Source organism: Amphiura filiformis, chromosome 18, assembly GCF_039555335.1.
Source record: "Amphiura filiformis chromosome 18, Afil_fr2py, whole genome shotgun sequence".
In the NCBI taxonomy this organism is placed as follows: Eukaryota; Metazoa; Echinodermata; class Ophiuroidea; order Amphilepidida; family Amphiuridae; genus Amphiura; species Amphiura filiformis.
In genome coordinates this window covers 56,476,102-56,501,101 of record NC_092645.1, presented here as the reverse complement: position 1 = coordinate 56,501,101, position 25,000 = coordinate 56,476,102, and the positions used below count along the sequence as shown (strand labels likewise).

The following is a 25,000-nucleotide window of genomic DNA, read 5'->3' as shown; positions in this document are numbered from 1 at the left end:
ACATCTCAAGGTATCATGTCAGAAATTAACATAACTTACCAAAACGAAAACTGAAATTCACTTGCTTCAAATTATTTGTAACTAACAAAAGGCTAGAATAAAAGATTGGTCACACCTGGGAGGCTACGGGTCGTTTTATCTTTTCAGTTTCCGTAAGTCTATTGTTCAGATACGAAAACGCAAGGGATTAAGTAAGTTTACTGTAATCTGACTTCATTGTTAACTTTGAAATACCAATCAGCTTATTTCAATAGAGGCGGATGCCTATGTAAATTAAAGGGGGAGAGACAAGATTATGGAACACTGGTGTTAACACCGGTGATTTTAATGGTCTAGCGCCCTCTCGTCTTTGACGTTGTTAAATTGATTTACATTAATTTGACAAAATGCATGCCAATCCGAATGACAAAGTCCACGTTTTTCTGTAAAAACGTTGAAAATAAGCCCTTAAATCACAAAAGGTCCGCTTATGAGCCTGTCGCACCCCAATGCACTTGTGCAGGGCCACAGTGTCGCCATTCCCTCGTATTAATGTCTATCTCTCTATTTTGCTTCCTCCTACCCCCTCCCCATGATCTTCTCTTTCTAGTCTTTCCGTCTCTCCCTATCCTCTCTTTCTTCATCACTCCCTCCCACTCTCACTTGTTCAGTCTTAACTATCTCCTCCTCCCTCCCTCCCCCCTCCCTTGCGAAATTTATCAGTATGGTCCATGACTGAAAATAAGCTCTGCAATAATGGGTCTTGCATAAAGGCCCAACCAATTATCAGATTAGCTTGCCATTGAATAGAATAAATTATCTTTGCTCCAATGCAATTCTTTTGTATTGCATTTCGATATAAAACATGATTACGAAATCGCTACTTGTACGCTTGTACGAGGATAGAACGTCTTCAGAGTCGGGCTGGGAGAGCTATCCGCAGGGTCCCTGTTCGCACACCTTCTTCAGGGACATGCTTGGCTGGAAGATCCTATGTGATCGTGGACATGATAATTATGCATCACTGTCTTTAAATGCCTAGCCGAGCTAGTAGAAACTAGTAGAAACAATCATGGCCAAGCCTTTTTTAAAAATTGGGTGAACATGGCCTTAAGCGTGTATTTGGCAAACTTTGAAATCATATTTTAGTTTGATGTATTTTTATGTATATTTTAATGTGATCCCTGGGCCTCATGGAAGAACAGAGGATACCTTTTAAAAAATCATCCACTGCACTGAATGAGTAACCCAGGCAAAAGAAGAAATAAAACAAACAAACAAACAAACTCATTCGTCGCTAAATAGCTAAATCAGTCAGTTTTCATTTTGAAACTACTGGATGACAAAGAACATTCACTCATTTCACGAAAATATCTTATAGACAAATTTTTTGTGTGATTTTGCTAAGAATTTGCAGATCGTTTTGGAGGATTCGATTTTAAACAAAGCTAATTATGTAAGTAACCAGAGTGTTGCCAGAAGAAGACACACTTCTGCATTGCAAACATTGCAAGCAATTAGAACTTTCATCACAGATTGTCAAAATTATTTCTGAAATATTTCTCCCAACATTATTAACCATGCTATAAGTCCTTATTATGATATATATAGGACAAAGGTGGGATGGAAAAGAATGATATCTGAATTTTCATCTTATTTTTATGATATTTGCAATTAAATTTCTTTTCTTTTTCTTTGTGGCATGAATGTTTCAACAGTTCAATTTGTTTTAACAGTTCAATTTTGCAATCAATTTAAAGCTGATTTTCTTCTTGTTGTGTTTTTTTTTCAATATTTTGGGTAGAATTATTTTATCATCTCATGCCAGCGCCTTCCACACTTTAAATTATGAGTGTTTTGCTGGCAGATTACCTACTTACAGTTACAGGTAGATGCTATCGTAATCGTTGATTTACGATCTTAAAGCTATTTTACATTCCTGGAATGTAACTTCTTAGTCAGTGGGAGTGGTCTAGTTCGTGGACACATAATCTGATTGAATAATGGCATGATTTCGGCTTTCGTCTATACATGCTATAAGGCCGTAGACGACCCCGCGCTATCATGAGTGTTGATAACGCGTAACACGCTTGTAGAGGTTCGCGTATGTATCGCGGTGTATGCGTAGACTAGTGCGTAATTCTTACACGTGCTAGCAGTTGCTTAAAACAGTTTACAGTTATAAAAATAACATTTAACTGACTAGGAATGAGAATCATATGGAAAGGAAAAACGATTCTCTTATAAACCATCATGCGCACAGTTTCCTCCTCGATACACCTGAACACATATTTTCGTCCCAAGAGCTTCCAAGCAGAGAACAACAATCAGCGAATATCTCCACCACAGTCTTTGATTACACTACACGGTTGAGTGCATAGCCATGTAGAAGCTGGGAAGCTTCTAGCTAAAATATGGGCCACTTTGATTGGTTTTTGTCGAAACCTCAAGTGTTCCCTTCATCCAATCAGAATTTTGTTTATATCAAACGAAAGCTAACACTTCCCCCTAAAACACTTTTCGTCACTTGGTCAACATATAACACGATTCAATGTTATAGCTAGGCGAATGTGGGAAATTTGTTGACAACTACCTATCCAAGCACATTTTTGACCAAAATGTAGGTTTTAAAAAACCTCAAGTGTTCCTTACAATATTTTTCAAATTGTATGTCATTAAATGAAAAAGCACACTTATATTGTCCATATACTAGAGTCACTAGAATGAGCAATGGTCAATTCTCTTTAAATTGCAAATATCGTGCAACAAGTTACTATTTTCGCCTGTTTTGTCATACGGTTGTAAATTCAATGAACTATGACTTTTAAAAAGAGCGCTTACAAATTGATATGAATATAGCCTCTACAAATGATAGACGACAGGAGGTCCAATATTTTTATCGTAGTGTTATCATTGGCCATAAGAGTCTTAACTATATAGCTCAATTTCACCTCGCCAAAATTAATTTTGGCTCTTTCACCTCACTGAAATTCTTGACCAATCAAAATAGTTCCTTGTCGCCTGGACCCAAATTTGAAAATTAATTTCACTGAGGCAAAATTCGGAATTTCGCCGCAGCAAAATTCGGAATTTCAGCGCGGTAAAATTACGCATTTTGGCGTGCTTTCTCAATATAAGTGTGATTTTTCATTTAATTACACCGCGCTGAAATGAATTTCTCCACGACAAAATTAATTTTGGCGAGGTGAAATTCAATCCAATCAGAACTCGTCTTATAGACACAACTGTTGGCCAACTTAACTTGTAAGATGAATTCTCATTGGTCAGAATTTCTCCACGCCGGCGAGGTGAAATTAATTTTGGTGAGCCAAAATTAAATTTGGCGAGGGGAAATTCAATCCAATCAGAACTCGTCTTATAGACACTGTTGGCCAACTTAACTTGTAAGATGAATTCTCATTGGTCATAATTTCTCCACGCCAAAATTAATTTTGGCGAGGTGAAATTAATTTTGGCGAGCCAATATTAATTTTGGCGAGGAGAAATTCAATCCAATCAGAACTCGTGTTATAGACACTGTTGGCAAACTGAACTTGTAAGATGAATTCTCATTGGTCAGAATTTCTCCACGGCAAAATTAATTTTGGCGAGCCAAAATTGAGCTACTTATGACTCTAATGGCCAGGTCAAACTAATTTTGGCGAGGAGAAATTCAATCCAATCAGAACTCGCCTTATAGACACTGTTGGCCAACTTAACTTGTAAGATGAATTATCATTGGTCAGAATTTCTCCACGCCAAAATTAATTTCAGCGCGGTGAAATTCAGGATTTCAGCTCGGCAAAATTAATTTTTAAGTTAAAATTAAGTTTGTGTGTGCTTTTTTATTGGTTGCAACATAAAATGTACTTTTTTGATTGGTTGAGAATGTCTCCACGCCGAAATGAATTTTGCCGAGATTAATTTTGGCGAGGTGACATTGAGCTAGTTAAGACTCTTATGGCCAAAATATTGGACCTGCCTGTCGTCTATCACACGGTAGAGGACAAATGTTTATTTCTAAATGACACGAAGGGACAGCAACTTTCCTAATGGATGAAATGAGGAAATGACACAAAGGGATAGCAACATTCCTAATGGATGAAATGAAGAATAACATGCCGCAAACGTATCTCGTATTATTTTTTGTCTACAATTTTTAATAAAGTAAATCGCATCGTTCCGTGTCTTAAAACCATAGTAACCGCAAAAATTATGAAAATTGCCAGTCATTAAGGGAGGGTAACAAAATTATTAATGGCTTTAAAAATTAATACAACTACTGCAACCTTATACTTTATATAAAGGATATTTAGAGCCGTATTTTCATCTACAATTTTTGATCACCAAAACCTGTCTGTATACCGATGGATATGGACATTTGAGGAATAACATACGTTCGATTTTGCTTCAAATTTTTGACGCTGTGTTAAAATTGCATGTTATAATGGATTTAAAAGTATCTTTTTTTCTAACAATCATCATTGGTAAGTTTAGACCTTACTAAGAAAATAATTTCTTCATTCAATAAGTCTCCCGCAGAAATAAGAAGTTAAAACAACACCCGTTACGTGCTTCATAATAATTTACGTAAATATCTATATTTTTGAGAAAGTTTGTTCACTGTATAGGGTGCGATCATTTCGTTTTACGGAGAAGTTTTAAAGCAATTTTACGGCATTTCATGATGTGTTATCATCGCGAAAAATAAATAAAATGCGTAAGTACACATATATTTTCAAAATACTTCTCTCCTAGAGTTTGTTTGTAGCAACAGGAGATTATTAATGTAGTGAAAATAAATAGCTTTCCTGAAAGCCTTTTTTCTCTTTACACTTACTACCTGCAACTGATATGACTGATTTTACAACAAAATAATCAAAAGATGAAGGAAAAAACACGGATCGTCTCTTGAGTTTTCGAACACCAACCAGAAATAACTTTTTTAAATAACAGATTAATCATGTTAATGTTGGTTGCTTGAAATTCAAAATTACAGTCCATGAAAATCTCAAAATGGATTTTTCCCTCGGTTTGGGGAAAAATTGTCCTCGATTTTAATGAAAAGATGGGGGTGAGGGGGTGGTGAATTTGATGAAAATGTCTTGCAAACTTGGGTATTTTGACAATGTAATAACGAACATAGTTACACACTTTAGTTTTTGGTGCTAGGGCTTATCCCAACCAAGGGCAAACGTACTTAACAGTTTGTCGATAAAACTGCTAAACATAATTTTCATAACATGGTATGATATATTTATTTTAATGCACCGCAACTTCCTGTTTCAATTTCCTTCATTTACAGGTCATCTGGATGTGGTACAGAGCCACCTTTGCGTTCTGGAGAAAAGACCAGATCCTTCAAGAGGCGGTGCTTTGAGATGGTCTCTTCTTTTTGCAGAAATATGTCTTTGTCAACGCGTGGTAGCACCTGTATTCTTGAATGCTAAAACGTGTCCACGAAGAGAGTATGAAGATGGTGATCTGTGGTTTGTTGATGACCCACAGCCACTCATCATGCGATATAACCGGAAAAAAGATACACTTGATCACCTATTGGACCGCCCTACATTTTGTAGTAAGAAGCTTCGGTATTAATATTATTACAATGAACAAATTAAACAAAACATGGTTTCTAATTTAAACACTTAAACACTTCGTTCATTTAGAGCTCATCTGGTTGTGGTGCAGAGCCACCTTTGCTTTCTGGAGAAAAGACCAGATCCATCAAGAGGCGGATCTTTGAGATTGTCTCTATCATTTGCAAAATATGTCTTTGTCAACGCGTGGTATAGGACCTGTAGCCAAACCTTGCCCAAGAAAGGATGACGAGTATGAAAATGATTATCTGTGGTTTGTTAATGACCTACAACCACTTACCATGCAACATAATTGAAAAAAAGAAAGATATACTTGAATGACCTCTTGAATTGTAGTAAGGAGTTTCGTTTACTAAAAATTTGAAAATAAAATCCCATTAAAGCAACAGAAATAATAAATGAAAAGACGACAAAGAAGACAAAATTTATTCAATTTTACTTTCAAATATCATGAATACTACTCTGGTTATTTTGACGCACTTATTATTAACGGTCCGCAAATAAATAGGATTGTCCGCCGATAATATATTACGCATTACTGAAAATTGATCACCAGTAGTATCAGTTGTATAGCGTAATGCATCATTTTTTTTACAAAATTGGCTTTAAATATATAGTCCATTTCTGTTTCCTTTTCATACAGAATGTACTTTGGGTACTGATAACTGTGACGCCAACGCGGCTTGCACTAATGTCTCCGTTGGTTCCTTCACATGTACATGTGATGCCGGTTACAGAGGAGATGGAGTAACATGCACAGGTTAGTAAATTTTGTGTTATAATTATAACCCATGCAAAGTTTCTTGTAATTTGATTGGCTAATTACTATTGATTATTTCTGTTATTTTTAGAGGCCAGCTGCAAAAGGACTATTGCACTCCGCGTCCGTGCAATAGTCATTTTTCCATTACGCTGACGCGGAGCTACCATAGCAACGCTGACAGAAGCGGGAGTATATAGCGCGAGGTTTCCACCTCGACTCTCTAATTATAGGTGCGGTTGTTGCTTCTAAAATAAATATATGCATTCAGATATTTTATTTAAATTATTTTGTTTTCATGATGATTTATAAAATTTAGTGGAAGCAAGGGAACTTATTTATGAGTTATATAAAACAAATATTGAAATAAAATTGCGATTTGCCTTTTTGATACAAACGTACGGTATAAACGCGCGGTCTACGTTTATTTATGGATGGCGGATACCTTCTAAATACGCATAAGATAACACGTCTAACCTTACACGCCTAAGATGCAATCTTAGACGTCTAAGATGCAATCTTAGACGTCTAAGGTGCAATCTTAGACGTCTAAGAATTTTGCGGTAGACTTAAATCGACGAATCATAGAACCAGAAATCACAAACAGCCAATTATCTTAGGCGTTTTCAATTACTTGCCAATTAATCTTAGTCGCCTAAGATTGTACACGCTTAAGATTTTACACACCTATGATCACTTACCGTGACCTATAATAGTGGTGGATGGTATCGCGATTCTCCCAAAATGTCCGACGGACGCTTTATAAACTTGATGTGTTATTAGGAGGCACAACAACAAACAATATCCCATTGAAGTACATGTAGTAAAAATATAAGGAAGTAAGTTAGTTTTTCTATCCGATGTGACAATGTTCAGAAAGTTTGACTAGATTTCTTGGTATGGTAAGTTTTATGGTATAGAAAAATCGCTTGTCCCCCAATCTTACCCTCCTCCAGGGCTCATAATTATTGCACAGCCCGTAAGAAACAAGCACGTGAAGAGTGTCTCGTATCGTAGCAACCGGCACAATGCCATTTTTCGCGGCAGTGGCGTAGCGTGGGTTATCAGATTGGGGGGGGTACCGTCCACCACTAATTTTGGTCAATCTTGGACGTGTACGAATTCTTACGCGTCTAAAATCTTAGGCGTCTAAGATTTCATTGGTGAATAATTACATACTCTTAAGATGAATGGGTGTTTGGGAATTCTGGCCCTGTGATTCGTTGATTCAACTCTGCAACTCTACTCAACTCTGTATCTTAGACGTCTAAGATTGCATCTTAGGCGTGTAAGGTTAGATGTTTTATCTTACGCGTATTTTGAAGGTATCCGCCATCCATATTTATTGACCTTTTGTACGGCGGCACGACGGTTCATGCAACGCGAATAATTTTCACCACGAAAAAGTCTAATTTTGAAAGTGAAGTCATGCTATATGGATAAAGTGGTCCTTAATCTACCAAACTATTTATTTATTTTTTGTTTGTTTGTTTGTTTGTTTGTTTGTCTGTTTGTTTGCTTGTTTGTTTGTTTTTTGTTTGTTTGTTTGTTTGTTTTTTGTTTGTTTGTTTGTTTGTTTGTTTTTTGTTTTTGGCAGCCATAATATTTGGGAAGCACTGAAGCAACATGTTAACCCTGGTTTTTAGTCAAAATTAAAAGCATGCTGTATTGAAGTAGACATATAAAGCCCTGGTGACCATTAAGTTTTAAGCGCTTTGCCCTATAATGACCAGATCAGATGTTAGTCTTTGTTCTTGACGAAGTAGCACAATCCAGCTTGGAACTGAGACAAGTAATTGTTACCCACATTCTGAACGCCGTTTTAACACACGGTCAACGCATCACGTATGGAACATCGCATTCTCTCTAAATCACTTTCACGTATTAGTAAACGGTGCGTGGTATTAGTTTTGGATGTATGAAATTATAGCAGACATTGAAGTTGCTGTGATCCCGGAAGGTACTTCCATATACCAAGCGCCATGTACTTGTCAATAGAACTTTTTAAATCTCATGTCATTTTTTTTTTTTTAGATTTTTCAATTTTTTAGACTTTGGAATGATTTATGAAATCTTCATACATATAAATAAGTTTATTAGAGAACAAGCATCACTTCCAAGTCTTTTTGTGGTACTCTAGGGGTTTATCCTCAGAATCTCACATTTGAAAAAAAAAAAAAAAAGGCCTCAACAAATCCTAAAACAAAGTTTAGAAAAAAAAAAAAAAACTAAAATGCTAATTTTACATTGGAAAAAAAAAAAAAAAAAAAAAAAAAAAAAACACCTCCCTCCTCATCAATTCATGAAAATCCTCTGGACGAGAACCAAAACATTAATTTTATACGGCCTTATATTTGAAACGTATTTCCTCGAGAAACTAATTATAATAAAAATAATGTTCATGCATATTCAATTAATTTACCCCATTGGGGCCCGGATTGGGTGAAATGCCTTAGGAGGAGTTTGATACATTGCCTTTGTCTGAATATAGGGTACTGCAATAATTCTTGTTATTTGGTGGTGTCCGCGGCACCGTGATTGTATCGTTTTCGGGTGTTTTTGTGTACCTATTGTATTTCCAGAGTTGCTAAATTCCGTTCCTCTGTCCGGAAAGAGGAAAAGTGGAAAATAGCTTCCTGTAGCTAGATAGGCGGAGTCATGTCGAAGTGCGTGAGATCTATATTCAATTCTGTAAAAATTGAACACTAATATCAAAACTGAATATTTCCATGTCAAATTTATACAGTAGTATAATAATATAAATATTATGGAAATACATAATATTGTATTGAACTCCAGGTCCATTAGAATATTCATCCAAGCTTATTTATTCTTCTTACAAATGTTTTATTTCAATATTCCAGTTTGCATCGATTATCTGGGAATAAGAAATGGTGACATACCAGATGAGAATATTAAAGCATCATCAGAGTACAGTTCTAGACACACAGTCTCAAAGGGAAGGCTGAATGGTAAACCCCCTACATGGCATGCGGCTGCGTCACAGAATGGAACAACATGGATACAAGCTGATATTGGTAACCACATTGCTCAGTGTAGAATATTGGTAACATGTTATAAGCAAATATATATTAAGCCTTATTTGCTTAACCCCCCCCCCCCCTAAATAAATGAATAACCAAAATGAGAACATATGTAAATGCTTCAAATAATCAGGGCTACTAATCATGGAACAACTGTCTCAAACGTGAAACGTTTATTTATTTAGAAACATCGGGGAGCTAAGGCCCTGCACTTTAGCACCCCATGTACTGTGCACTCCCAGACGTGCATGTAGTAAAAATGCCATAACTTCTTAATTACCCAGCAAACACAAAAACGTTTTAAAAACGTTTTAAATAAGTTATATTTTGGCTTTTGGTTTAGGTAAAAACGTTTTAATAACGTTAAAATGTCGGGTTATATAAAGGTCATGATAACGTTTTAAAACGTTTTGTATGAAAACACACTACAACAATATTTTTAAATGTTTTCATAAAATGTTATTGTAAACTATTTTTGCAAACATTTTTGCCAAATATTGTGTCAATACTTAAATAACGTTATGTTAAAATATTTGAAGCCAGCAAACACAGAAATGTTCTTAAAATGTTTTTTTCAAAACCTTTTAATAACATTTAAATGTCGGGTTATACAAAGGTCATGAAAACGTTTTTAAAACGTTATTGAAAATATTTTGGGCAAACATTTTTCGCAAAATATTTTTCAACCCCCAAATAACATTTTGTTTAGAATGTTTTGTATACATTTTTCAAGAATGTTTTTGGAATGTTATTAAAACGTTTTTATACCCTTTATATAACCCGATATTTAAACGTTTTCTGTAAAACATTTTTGTTTGCTGAGCAGTAGATTATCAAAAATGTTTTTAAGGTTATGAAAATGTTTTATACTCTTAATATACCCTTTATATAACCTAACCCGACATTTAAACGTTTTCTGACAACCTTTTATAACCTTTTGCGAATGATGTCGAAAACGTTTTGTGTTTGCTGGGTAGTTATTCACGCAAGACATGTGAGAGTATGCATTTTTTTTTAAGGCAAGACGTCAAGGATTCTAAAAATCAATATAATTTTTAGTAAAACAACAATTATGGAGAAAATCACAAAAAGGAACTTTTTGGGTACATCTTAACAGTCTATTCCAGGAACTGGTTTTTTTTTTATAGTTTTTTTTTCAATTTTTTTTTAAATATTTACCTTGTTTTTGGAGATATTGACCATATGATACAACAATATGAACTTTGTAAAAAGCACTCATATCAAGCTGCACAAACTGATACACAAAATCATAAATAGACAAAAAAGAGTGAGACAACTGTTTCTGGAGCCGATCTTGCTCTTTGCGAGGAACACAATTCCATACCTGTAGATGCTGTATTTATTGATTTGTGTCGTACCTAAATCGTCATTGTTTGGGGAAAATGAACATTGAAATGATCAATAATGGCCACATTTTGCACTTTGCACTTTGATCGAAGCCTACAGGAAATACGGCAACTCTTGTCCACCCCCCACATTACGTGAACACCATGAACACCGGGTATAGTAACCGTCGTTTTATCTTTCCAGTTTATGTTTCCGTATCCGTATCCGTTTTCGTAAGTCATTGTTATTCTAAAGTGGTAGCCTCCAAGGTGTGACCAATCTTTTATTCTAGCCTTTTGTTAGTTACTAATAATTTGAAGCAAGTGAATTTCAGTTTTCGTTTTGGTAAGTTTTGTTAATTTCTGACAAGAAACCTTGAGATGAGAGGGTTGGTGCTAATCTAGACAAAAGAAGAGTCTAAATGTTACGGTCCTAAATTCGCGGTAAGTTGTACGGCTTCAATTGACATGCGTTGGTGTATACTGCACTTACGCCTAGGCGAGAGTGACTCGTAAAAATAGTCTAGCATTGAAATATACTAACCACGTTGCCAAGTTTAAGCAAAAGTCTTTCATATTGACGATGAAAGGAGCGTCTGAAATTACCAAATATCTCCCAATGAGGAAGCAAAATAGGGAGACACTGCGGCCCTGCACACACCCGTAGTCAGGATTTATTGGGGTGCGACTGGCTCATATCATAAGAGGACCTTTTGTGATTTAAGGGCTTATTCTCAACTTGTTTACAGAAAAAAGTGCACCTTTTCATTCGGAATGGTATTTGGTTATATCAATTTAAGAACATCAAAGATGAGAGGGCTCTAGACCATTAAAAACACCGGTGTTCCATAATATTGCCTCTCCAGCCTTTATCGACACAATGAAGTCAGATTACAGTAAACTTACGTAATCCCTTGCGTTGTCGTATCTGAACAATAGACTTACGAAAACTGAAAAGATAAAACGACCCTAAGTATACAGCCCCTTAACCGAAGTCGATTCAATCCAATCCATAATTTGATATAATTTATATCGGACGAAAAAACTTGTGAGATTCATGTAACGCAATGCGCTGTTACGCGTGTGTGCCCGCTGATTTAACAAAGAGTTTATTTCTTTTAAAATTGCGAACACGAGAGAAATAGTGTAATTAAATCCATCAAAAATACAGTTGGGGTTTACAAATCTGAATTCTCTTTGTTTGTATTTATAAAAACATATTTCAAAGTACATACGTATCGAAAAAGCTCTTCTAAAGAAAAAAAATCGTCTAGAGTGCACAACCGCGTTAACCAAACCAAACCAACCTTGCTCAAAGTGAATGCATGGTCTTCATCATGTTTGCTACAAGGAATCACTCAAAGGTTACACAAAGTTTCTAAAATGCTCAAAGGCACGGCTCTTGTTCTTGTCCCCCGGGTTCTTGTCATAAGGAATAAGGATGTTATACATGTAGTTAGCCTTAGTTGCAATGTACCGTTTTTGAGCTACAAGTGAAATAGAATACGAAACCATATAGATCAATAGCTTTAAAAATAATTCTCAATTTCTTGTATCAATAGGTTACCAGACGTATGTATCTGGTGTTATAACGCAGGGTGATGGAACAACTGGAGTTGGCGTTGACTATGTGACATCATTCAAAGTGTCAACATTCCTGGCTGATGGTGCCAAAGAGGTGTTTGTTGAAGATCAAAATGGAAACGCAATTGTAAGTACTGACTTTAGATAGTAAACATAGTCTAGTCTAGTCTAGTCTAATCGTTATGATATACTTTTTCTTACTCACTGAAATTACATTCTCTCTCCAGATATTTCCGGGCAATGTTGACACGAATTCCGAGGTGACTACAACTTTTCCTCAACCAGTATATACCCGTATTGTACGCGTCAACTGTTTAACCAAATATAGAAGTTTGTACGCACTGAGATTCGAAATATTGGGATGTAAAACAAACTAGATATGCGACTCAACGGGACAGAATGAGGTGGATGTTGGCAATCAAATGTAGATAAAAATGCGGCAGGTGACAACATATTCGTGATGGGTGTGAGATCATGGGTGGTTTCATCTGGACATCTTTTTCATTTCGTATATTTTTGTTTTACCAAAACTAGCCGAAAATTAGGTTTTAGGTTTTAATTTTATGAAGTGTATTACTTCCAAACATATTCCAGTTATCACCAAGAGCATAATTTTACTTCCTCTTTATTTTGAGATTTGTTTACTTTAATTTTCAAATTGGCATTTTTGCATGTTTTATCCAATTATCTGAAAAATGTAAATAATGACTAACACTTATTTAATAATAATGATTATATACTCGTTTTTATATTAAAATTCGAATTTATAAATATCTATATGCATAGGTATGTTTGTATAGTGTTTGTGATTAGGCCACAAAAAGGTTTTTTAATTTTGTTGCAAAAAAAAAAAAAAATTAATTTATTGATTGAATTTTAAAAAAGGAACACAAAAAGTCCCATGGCCTTTATCAAACGCAATTTACAGCTTTAAAAGTAAACAAAAAAAAATCCCGACCTACTTACCCTAATCTTTTTTTATGTTACGCCAATCAAACAATTTTCTTTTTGTGGCCTTATCGCATATTGATACAGACTTGACATTTAATATGGAATATTTTTTCACAAAATTCCAAGACTGGTCTGGACGTAGTCTGCATAAACCGCACGGGCTAAATATTAATTAGGATGTGTCGGGAGATGGTGTAAAATAATTGTTTGATAGATAATGTGCTTTCCATACGTTTACATAATGGTGCTCATAATGCGGTGAATTTGCTTAAAATGGCGGAATTAGGAAGGCTGAATTTGAGCTTTGTGGGGGACACAAATGTGTTTGAGGTGATATTTCTTAAACTTCGCCAGCAATTGGCATTCATCACAGCTGAAATACACTTGCAATGTACCAATTTTTTAACATGGGAGGAGCTTTAAAATGGTGCTCTTAAAAGTGGTACGTACTCAGAAAGTTTCAATGGCCCCACTGGGGTCAAATGTTATAAACTTACGGTACAAAACAACTGCGCAGATTCCGTGTTGTCCAATGAACTCACGCTTGTTTCTTTATGTACAATACGTTTATAACATTTGGCCCCAGGGGGCCATTCAGACTTCCTGAGTGCGTACCACTTTTAAAAGCCATATTTTCAAAGCTCCTCCCACTTTCAAAACTGGTAGATTACAAGTGCATTTCAGTTCTGACGAACACTTATTGGTATTTAGGTTCAGTAAATATCGCCTCAAACTTCAATAAATTTTGATAATATCAGAATAATGTTGCTCAAATTCAGAAATTTGACCCCCACAAAAATCAAATTCAGTCTCCTTAAATCCGCCATTTTAGGCTAATTCATTACATTATGAGCGCCATAATTTAAGGTAATGGAAAGTATATTTTCTGTCAAACAATTATTTTACACCATCTCCCGCCACCCCCCAATTAGTATTTAGCCCGTGCGGTTTATGCAGACCCCTACCAGACCAGTCTTGGAATTTTGCGAAAAAATATTCCATATTAAATGTCAAGTCTGTATAATAAAGAAGAATAAAGGTATTGTTTATTGGAGAACAAAGGTATTATAAGACCCAGCCGCGTATCTACGACCTCATATTACATGAGATACCATTATTTTAAGTAGAACACCCGAATTATTCAGGAATAATGTAAATTGCACAGCGTCCTCAACGTTTGGAATATTATTAGGAAATGAATTTGGAGAAAACCTTCTGTTAATAAAATACTATGCTGAGCCTCCAACCTGGGTGGCTCACGCTCCAGTAATTTCAGATGATTGAGCTCAGTAATACATCAAAGAATGTCTTCCAATTCATGAAAACAAATAGATAATCAGCGATCTGTTTTAACTCCATGACATTTATATCTTAGACAAATGTATATAAAACAGACATTTGAAGATGTAGTATCCCAGAGGTTCTTGCCTAGTAGCTAATTTGCATGGACCGTTGGGCGTTTTTTTGGGGGTGGGTTGGATAAAGGTATAGAGTGATTCCCCCGTCCTATGTTTTAATCAAGGGTGCCTAATTATTTAATTAAGTTGGTCTACTTTTAAGGAACACAAAACAAACTAATATGCATTATTAAAATATACTTATCTAAATATAATATCTAAATATAATATGCCCAAACTTGCGTTATACAGGGTGTCACTGAAATAACTGTATCGTCGAGAACTGATTTTTGGGTACTTTAACGCATAAACCAAACGTCACTACATAACTGATGATGCTGAGAAACATATCAGCTATCATATACATTTTGAAATTTGACAATTGACCGCTCCGTTTTTGAAATAAACTAATTTTACGAAACTCCCTCATTTTCAAGCCTTTCCACGGAGTCAATATCTATCAATGACATCAGACGCATGCATGCGCTGATGATGCGCAGTGATTAGGCCATCTTAATTTTTAATCTTAATAGTTCGTCTGATAGCCCTTCCCACGTTAAAACCTAATATACGGAATGCGGTTTTAATTTTTTTTTATTTATTCCTTTACATTTTTGTATCTTTGGCAAGAATAGACCACCTCCTCATCTCTCAGCATACTCAAGGAGGTTACACTGCATGCAGAATTTTTATTGCGATGCACGCATTGGTTTTGAGAATTTTGTGTGGTGGGTCGGGAAAAAAAGAAAACAGCGGAAATAAAATGAAATTTACTCAATCCAGCGGGAATAATGCGAAAAAAAACCGGGTGATTTTATTCTAATACCAAGATGGCCTTTGCACTCAGAATATACTAGATCATCGATTGATATTTGAATCCGTCGAAAGGCTCGAAAATGAGGGAGTTTCGTAAAATTCTTATTTCAAGAACGATATGGTCAATTGTCAAAATTCAAAAGTATGTGGTAGCTGATATATTCCTTAACCATACTAAGTATTTAGTTATGTTTAGTTGTGACGTTAAAATACCTAAACAATTACGTTTCTGACGATACAGTTCTTTCTGGGACACCTTGTATATTCAGTTTAGCGGTGATGGTTTAAAATATATAAATTTTAAATTACAGCCCTCTATAGCTTGATTGTCCAATCCAAATGATTAACATGTGAATGCCGAATTTGTTTGCAATTTTTTAACTTTGTTGAAATGTCCAAAAAGTCTGAACATGAACATCTATTTCGCTTGTTCACAATTTAATAACCTGACCAAGATTATCTTGACCTGACCTGTCCAAGATTATCTTGACCTGTCCAAGATTATCTTGACCTGTTCAAGAATATCTTGACCAAGATTATCTTGACCTGTCCATATTACTTGATATAATCGACAGCTGATCAGACTTTGATCAAAAGAAATACAAAAGAAGAGGGCTAGACGTGTATACTGAGAAATTACTGACCCTTTGTTTTACCGTTTTACCGCATATGATATACGGGCTCATAAACGGTTCCAAAAAAGGAAGTCCCCTGACACATTTTGGTATAATCCAAAACGAAAAAACTACTTGATCAATTCTCTTGTTTTCTAAATAGGCTTTAATTATGATCCTTGCATTTGTATTTGCCAACTTTCTCCCTTTAAGTGAGTAATGTAATCAAAAAGCTTTTCCGGATTTAGGTGTCACACATTAAAAACCAAAAAAAAAACCCCCAAAAACCCCATTTTATAGTTCAGTGAGTAAACTAAAATGAATGCTGCAGCTTATTGATATCTATTAATAATAATGCATAGGTCCTCCTTCATGTGGGATGGCTTCCAAGCATCGTTCTTCTCTGCTGTTGGTCAAGCTGATTCCCTGCATGCTGCAGAATTTGTTGCAAAGCCCTCGAAGGTGATGCTGTCCCTGACTTGTCCGCTTGTAACAAGTTGAGTCTTGATAAGGACAACACATACAAATGTTTTGAACCATTCAATGAATGACCAATAAAATAAAGGTATTGGGTTCCACTATGAGATTGAACCAAAAACTAATAATTGAACACAAGATTTATAATTGATGTTACTGTTGTTTTTCCTAATATATAAATTATATTAGATTGAAAAAGAAAAAGCATAGAAAAACCCAAAAAAGGAAAGTGCAACTTTTGTTTATGCATGAAATTTCATAAATGGCTGCATGATTTCTCACTGACCCATGAAACATGCTTGAAATGCGTGAACATTAAATTATGAATATCTTAACCTAAATTATTTTGATAGAAAACAAAAAATACATATAAATATTTCTCGTTGATTAATTTGCATTACGTGAAAGACGAAGTGAAGTGCAACTTTTTGGGCCGAAAATTTCACACGTGGCTGTATTTCTCAGTGAAGATGATACAAGATTACAACAAAAAACCCAATCACTTGATGTATAACTAAACAGTCTATGTTCTAAACTTTAAAACAAGATCATTGATCAAGTAGTTCTTTGATTATATCAAAATGTCTTAGGGGGAACTTATTTTAGAACCGTTTATGTACATGTAACAACATATGCTCAAGTACTATCAGTGTACCAAGTCAGAGCGCTGTATCTGGTTTTTTGTTTAAACATTGCTAAAAAGTTTGATATCAAGAGCATACTCAAGAACCACTGAACCAATACTGGGCTTGTTCATATCCCATTTTAATTCATTTTTCATGCTTATTCCAAATATAGTCATGGCAAAATTTTCATCTACAGGGGTTTAAAAATAAACATTGTTTATAATTGTAATTGTTTATGTTTAGGAATTCACCAAAAATGATGTCAGATAATTTGACATCTGTATTCATGCTTACAATTTTTTTAATTGGTCTGTGAGCTGTTTACAAATGTATTACAAAAAAATTTCTGTAGACACTGTTTCTGCAGTGTACTGTGTACAAATAAACATAAGTGGACAAAACTAGCTTTGCAGGGGTTGAGAAATTAAAGCCATATAAATGTATGATCTCTTTTAGAAAATAAAATTGTTTTATTTGTTTCAAACCTTATTTTGTGGCATATTTACACATATCCTAACTTACACCGAATTGGAATCAAGCAATTTCGTTAGGTTTGTAGAACAACAGAGCAGTTTTGAATTCATTTCGTAATTACGACTTTAAATTCCCCATACAGCGTTTAACTTCCAAGATGCTTTCTTTCATTTCTCATTATTTTTATTTTTATTTGACTTAAAATTGTCAGAAATCTGGCAGTTATAACTAATATTATTTCATCTTTTTGTTTAAAAAAAAGAACATTCTAAAGGAAATCGTACATTATGGCTTTTTAATGGGTATTCCATAGTATTACTAACACCAATGTGCAGAAAGAATGTGACTAAACATTATCAAAATATCTTAAACACTCAAAAACAAACAAACTACAAATCATTTCTTTTCTTTATTTATTTTATTTAACTTTTTCTTTCATGGTTTTCAGAAACAAATTCCATGCAGATACATGTATGTGCGTTATACAATTTCTGTGTAACGGCCTACCATTTTGGGGTGATATTTCCCTTTTGCACATTATTACTTGTAAACTTGTTTATAAAAACCATCGCATTATGTACATATTTACATTGTAACTTATATCTAATTTATATACAAATGAGATTTCTAACGGTTTGGTCAATTATTCATTTTGTTGTTATAGATTTTAACTGTATATTTAAAACATTAGACAATTAATATTTACGCTACATATGTTTATTTATTTCATGAGGCAAAGAAACAAATGAATTGCTTGTGTCCCAGGCGGATAGCTTTTAATGTTCAATATTGTCTTAATTTATCTTTTTTACATGTTTATAATTCCGTTCTATAATAGCTAATTTTTAACATATCTCTTTCAAATAAAAAACAACAACGATACAATGCCTAGCGCATACGACAAAAGTTTTTGAAAGCTGACGTTTTATGTTTGTTTAAATTTTCAACTTTATGTAAACAAATCATGGAACATTAATATAATCCACAAAATCCCAAAAATATGTGACATTAATTAAATAATATTGGTAAAATGGTTTTCTTATATTGACTTAACGTGGAAAACTGCTTGTTTGTATTTTATGAAAGCATTTTATATAAAAAAAACCCATATTTCAGGTTGTTCAAGTTGTTATTGTTCACCTCAAGTTTCAGAAATACGTTGAATAAAAGATCCGCAAGTTCTTTCTTATTCACGCAAGAAAACGAGCTAATCAAGGTATACACTTTTAGAAATGAAAAGGGTCACGAAATATAAATATAAACACACGTGGGTTAAAACAATCAGTTTAAAAAAATACCAAAACAATTGTTTGTTTGCGTTCAGTGACTATCCCCAACCAATCACGTAAGAGGGAAACTTCATTTTTGGTTGCTATGACATATTAGGTAAACCTTTATTCTTGTATTGGGAAATTTCTAGATCTATATTAATCAGGGAGCTTCAGGGTAGGACATCACAGGAACAAACTTTTATGGCAATTCCGTACGCATTACTGCGTTGTGAAATATTTGGAAAGAAAATAATTTTAGAACATGGGGTAATTGTACTTAATTAAAGATAAAAACGGGAATTTGTATTTGATATAAACCAAGAAACCAGAGATAGTGGAAGTGTAGCAAAGGTGTCACACATTCGGCCACTCTAAGAAGGAGGTTGAGGGTTACGTCAAAAGTGCGCAGTTATCCTTAAAGGGGATTACATTTGGTCTTCATTGCAGTGAAAAAATCCAGCACTTTTTCAGATGGTTGGGCCAAGACAAATTTTAAGGTGCCAAACATTGATGAAAATTGTCAAAAAAGGGATTCTGGCAAGTGGAATAGGGCAGATTCCTAAAGGAGTGGATTATAAGTAGGCCTATAACATCGTTTTGAGTGTCATCATTGCCAAGGTCAATATTGTTGAGAAGTCTGCAGTGGACTTTGTCGGACAGGTGTGAAGCAGGAAATTACTGCAGAGAGTCCTCTGGAACTTTTGGTTTTGGTAATAATCTATTATAATTATATAGTAAGATATGTGATTGTTGTTTGTTTTATTATGTGAAAACATTGTCCTATCACCTTTTACTTTTCATCAAAGGTTAGGTTTCACTTTTGTTGACTTATACGGACAGTGTTTGTTGAACCATGGGTAATAGGTTTTCTGAGCTTGGGTCTGTGTTTAATATCTATATCAGCCTTATATTTTGAACAAATAATTTGAATATTTTGTAGCATTAAGTTGTGATTTTCTCCACATCTCTGTTTATATTTAGATTCCTTGACTATGTTACTTTCAAAAAATTATATTTTTGTAAGCCCTGCGCAAATAATTCGTTTTTACTTATTAATGCATTTCTGAGACTTAACCCGTAAAAAGCCACATTTTACCATTTCTCTATTTCGATCGTAATAATCAAACGACATACTCCGTCGTTTTATTCATAGTCTTGATTTTGTCACAACTAAAATACTTAGAGCCTTGATTTTGCAGGATATTTACATTACAATCGTGTCAAAACAAAATTTTAAAAAAAAATATTAAGGGCGTCCTCTTCTGCAAAAGTTACAATATGGCTTTAATTAGACCCAATATCTATTCAGATTGTTCTGGTCAATTTTATGTTATTTTCAAGTATTACATATTAATTAATATGGTACAAGATTATATGAGCATAAAAATCACTGCTTTAGGACCGGTGTATAAACACTTGTTAGGGGGGGGGGGGGGGGGGTGTGAGGTGAAAATTCAGTGAAAATCGCATTTTTGTAGAATTTTTAGCCGAAAATCAAATTTGCCTATTTATAGTCAGAACTTCCCTAATTTGGATTAGCGCCCTCACATTATGACGTTTATAATTGCAAATTGGGGGGGGGGGAGGGGCCCCCCCCCCCTTCCTAGTCCGTGTTACAAAATTCGGCTTCGTAGTTCCAGGGTTAACATACACACTTAATGATCAGTATGTATTTTTATTTACACTCGGCATCTGGCTTGCAGTAGAATACTCTGGATAATCTCACAGTGTGGTGACTCGAAACAGGTGTGACTGCATCAAAATTAGCAACATGATTCTGCAGCAAACCATAGCAAATTAACAGAGTTAAGAGGAATATAAGGCCTATGATGATATTATATTTCGAATTATAATATATCTTTGATTTTTAGACACATTCTTAAATTTGGATTTTTAAGAATCTTGTGTTATGGGGTTTAATTTTATATTTATATTTGGTTTATTAAATTAGGTTTTATACTGGATATATGTTTGGTTGATTTTTAATTTTTTAGGAAATATTTGGTCGTTTAAATAAAAAATAGTTAATTTTAGTGGAAAACTTTTCCGCAGACAAAAATAATGTAGCTAATTTGCATAAAAAATATGATTGGTCAATTTTATAGAATTTTGATTGGCCATTTCCGCGGTCCAATCGGATCGCTTCCTTTACCAACCAATCAGCGCAATGTAGTGCTTTTGGTATTGCGGATATAAGGTGGCGCAATTAGTCACAAACCTCAATTATTCTCTCTCAGTATGAGCAGACAATATCCGTTCGAGAACAAACTTTCACTGAAGAATAAGAAGATGTCAAGTTCGCAGCCTTCAAGCTCCAGCTCCAGCTCGCAAGGAACAACGGTGCAAGGTCCGAGAGGACAGGCGCCTAGTTCAGTGGGAAACCAGGTGCAAGGGTCGAGAGACCAGGTGCCAGGTGTTATTTCTCTGTCAGGGTTTGAGCCATTTGGACCTACCCAGGACTCTCAATTAATTGTCCCAGGTCAGAAAGTGCGAGCCGTTGTCCCCACACCACTGTCAAATTCTGTTCCTGAGATAGAACTCTCAAAACATAATCACACTTTTGTTTTCGGCCTTATTGACATGGTGGAAAGTAAATTTATATGTCTGGCGATTCTCGAGGACAAGTTGACCAAGCTATCAAAAATGCTGGAAGGTCAACTCGAGATTCCAAGGCAACTTTGTGCGGTCCGAAAGTTGCCTAGCCTACCGGGGTCTAACTTCTCTGTTAAGATGAGGTCGGAAGTAGACACCCTTTTTCGAAATCACGATTTGGATTTTGTGAAACTTATGAAAGAAGACCTGGAAAAGAGGGTCATTCCCGATTTTGAAATTGAAATTGATGAGGCTAAGAATGCATCTAGACGCAAAATAGATGCAAGCAGCCCGATCATTGAATTACACGTCGCACGCCGTAAATTTGAAGAAGCATGCGAGAAAAAGAGAGTGAACAGAGCTAGTCTGTTGGAAGACAAAAGAAAGCCGAGCAAAAAGAAGAACAAGAGTGAGGAGCCGTCTAATGAGAGACCTTCGAAGAAGAGCAGAACAGCGAACCGACAACCGCCTCATTCTTCACGGGGTGGGGGCTCACACCGCCAACCCCGGCCTGCCAGAGGTTACGGGAACCAGTACCCGGCTCATCATGGTGAAGGCTGGAATGTTAGGCGAGGTCGTGGCAGAGGTCGCGGCTGGAGTTATTACCTCCACTAAAAACCAAACGGCTCTTTTCAGAGCCACCATTTGTTTTAAAAAGAGAGATGAGGTTGTGTCAATAAAATGCCCCTTTAATGTTTTGCTCTTACAAATAAAGAAATATATATATATATAAATGAAAGGTTTTACTTTATAAGCTCTAGAGGCATGAGAATGCATTAGGGCTTAATTATAAATAAAATTAAAAACCTTGTGGTTTACTGAAGTTCTAGAGGCATGAGAATGCATTAGGACTTTAGCGTTCTACCGATCTTTATAGCCCTGCGGGGCCTATATAAAATTAACTCACTTGGAGTGTTTAGTCGTCGTATGGGAGTCGCCGGCCTCGGGCCTTCGGCCCTGCGGCCTTGCTGTTTTTAGTGCCAATGTTTTCCTTTGAGTCTGCTTACGCAGAAGTTTTTTCGGTTTTTGAAAGATTTTTAAATACAATGCTCTTTGGAGCATGTAAAATTAGATGGTTCATTGAAATAAAGATATTTTAATATGCATGTCTGAAGTAATACTACTAAGTTTCGAGAGATATAAGTGGTATTAGTTTTCTTCAACATGGCGATCTTATATTTAATTATACTACTATTCTAATTCAGAAGAAGAAGTGGTGTATTTAAGAAACACGTATACTTTCCTTAAACATGTTTAAGGAAGTAGTGTTTCTGGTATAGATGACTTTTGTGTCATGATTCGTTTTTGATGTTTCACAAAATGAGACAGATTTTGGATATGTTCTTGTAATTTTTACCCCTTTGTGGTTTTGATTTTGGACTGGAGGCAGGTTTCTTCCAGGGCCCGTAATTAATATAATTTTGCAGGTTTCTTCCAGGGCCCGTAATTAATATAATTTCGTAGTCCGTGTTACAAAATTCGGCTTCGTAGTTCCAGGGTTAACATACACACTTAATGATCAGTATGTATTTTTATTTACACTCGGCATCTGGCTTGCAGTAGAATACTCTGGATAATCTCACAGTGTGGTGACTCGAAACAGGTGTGACTGCATCAAAATTAGCAACATGATTCTGCAGCAAACCATAGCAAATTAACAGAGTTATGGTTAATCAGAGAAAGGTATAACAATTATGAAAAGATATATCAATTGTTGTTAAACAAGGTTTCTTGTCAATTTAATATCTTAGTGACATATCTTGGTGCGTCGAATAGACATTATTCTTTTACGTGTTGTTAGTAGCCGTTAAAAAAGCTTCCTACTAAATTAAAACTACTAAACTACTCACATAAAGAAATTCCGCACTAAATGTAACCCGTCCTACACCAAAAACTGATAGTGTTATGAAAATTTAATTGATAAGGTCGTGTGCAGAATCTTGTTAGCTCATATTGATACCAACTTTGCTACCAAACTCTCTAAATTGACAAAGATTGATACCAGTATATGAAATTTGGTGCATTTTCAAAAGTTGCATATCAAAACGACACACGTGGTCGAATTGCTTAGCGTGGCAATGTGGTCACGATGGACCCTTGTCGACAATCCAAAGTACGCTCTTGTTGAATTGTTACAATGCTTTACTGATAAATACTAGGGGCATGATGCGATCGATATGTCCTAGCGGTTGTTTCGGGCTACGTCAACGGTCGCGCTCTACCATTCGCCCGCTCTACAGGTCAACGTGGTCCGTTTTTAATTAGCAACGTTTAGAGTGTTTGGTCGCAAATTTAGTATCAAATAGGAACTAATTATTTCCTTGTGTTTGGATCAAAAGTTTAAATCAAAATCAGGAACTTACAGGATTCTGCACACGACATTGTCAATCAAATTGTCATAACAAGACGGGGGTTTTACGTTTTACATTAAAGTGCGGACTTCTTAATGTGAATGTAGTTTTATATTGGTAATGGCAATGGCACAGTTGTATACACATGATACACAATGAGAGCCTCAGCAGGTCTCATATCCCTGGCCTCAGTATGGCTTTGATCATAAATGTTATACATTTTATGTTCATGAGGTCGAAAAGAAAGGATGCTCAGTTCAGTGTAAGCTGATTAAAACATAACAAATTCTAAACCACATGGTGATTATGTCCGGACTAGAAATAAAAATAAAAGTAGTGGTGATTTTGATCCTTTACACATTCGACATACATGCGATCGTAGCATGGCCGTTTAACACTTAAAAACACTTTGAAAAATGCTCACACCTAAGTTTGTGATGTGCCCTGAGTAATTTAATTTGATTTTTTATCTTTGTTTACAAAATTGCACGAGCGATGACATTTTTTATTTATTTATTTATTTTATTTATTTGGCTTCATACACTGGTTACAATATCAAATAACAAAATTAGATAAAAGATGGAAAAATATATTGCACAAAGTAAAAGTATAAAAGACATATATATATATACATGTGAATAAAACGCACCACGGATCCAGCACATGTAGGAGAGATACCAGTGTAGAGGATTGGGATGAACAGGTGCATATCACCTCTAAGACCATCCCACCTCAAGATCAAAAATTTAATTTAAGACACCCTACAAATAGCACAGCTGCATACGGAAACCCACGTACAAATGTCAGCTGGCCGAAAATTTAACTCAAAATGAGAATGCAAAAAATTAACCACATTGCTTTAAAAACAGAAAAAGATGAAGAGGACCTAACACTAAGGGGAAGCTGATTCCAAATTGGCACAATGCAGTTAAAAAAACTGGACTTAAAAGCTTCCGTTTTGCAGAAGGGGATCCTAAGGCGCAAGGTGTCACATGTTGATCTTGTGTTGGGACGGTCTTGCCCAATCTCTGACTTGTAAAACTTGACATACTTGTAGACATCCAGATCGTAATTGCCAGACAAGGACATTTTGGAGGAATTCCCCTCTCAAATTAAGC

At 35.3% G+C, this 25,000-nt stretch overlaps 1 protein-coding gene across 1 annotated transcript; it reads left to right on the top strand.

Moving 5' to 3' along the window:
* The first annotated feature begins 4,349 nt into the window (after window positions 1-4,349).
* Window positions 4,350-12,914, top strand: LOC140139525 (retinoschisin-like). The gene is made up of 6 exons (XM_072161248.1): window positions 4,350-4,466; window positions 5,285-5,557; window positions 6,223-6,339; window positions 9,204-9,377; window positions 12,292-12,440; window positions 12,541-12,914. Exons 1-6 carry the CDS (start codon window positions 4,427-4,429, stop codon window positions 12,688-12,690), a joined length of 903 nt encoding a protein of 300 aa, XP_072017349.1. The 5' UTR covers window positions 4,350-4,426; the 3' UTR covers window positions 12,691-12,914.
* Window positions 12,915-25,000: the final 12,086 nt, after the last annotated feature.

What these genes read in the sequence shown, in the direction of transcription:
- LOC140139525 (XM_072161248.1), top strand. Translation starts at nt 4,427, where the DNA reads ATGGATTTAAAAGTATCTTTTTTTCTAACAATCATCATTG. An exon ending in TTTTCTAACAATCATCATTG is followed by an intron (nt 4,467 to 5,284) that starts GTAAGTTTAGAC and finishes CTTCATTTACAG; the next exon opens with GTCATCTGGATGTGGTACAG. An exon ending in GGACCGCCCTACATTTTGTA is followed by an intron (nt 5,558 to 6,222) that starts GTAAGAAGCTTC and finishes CTTTTCATACAG; the next exon opens with AATGTACTTTGGGTACTGAT.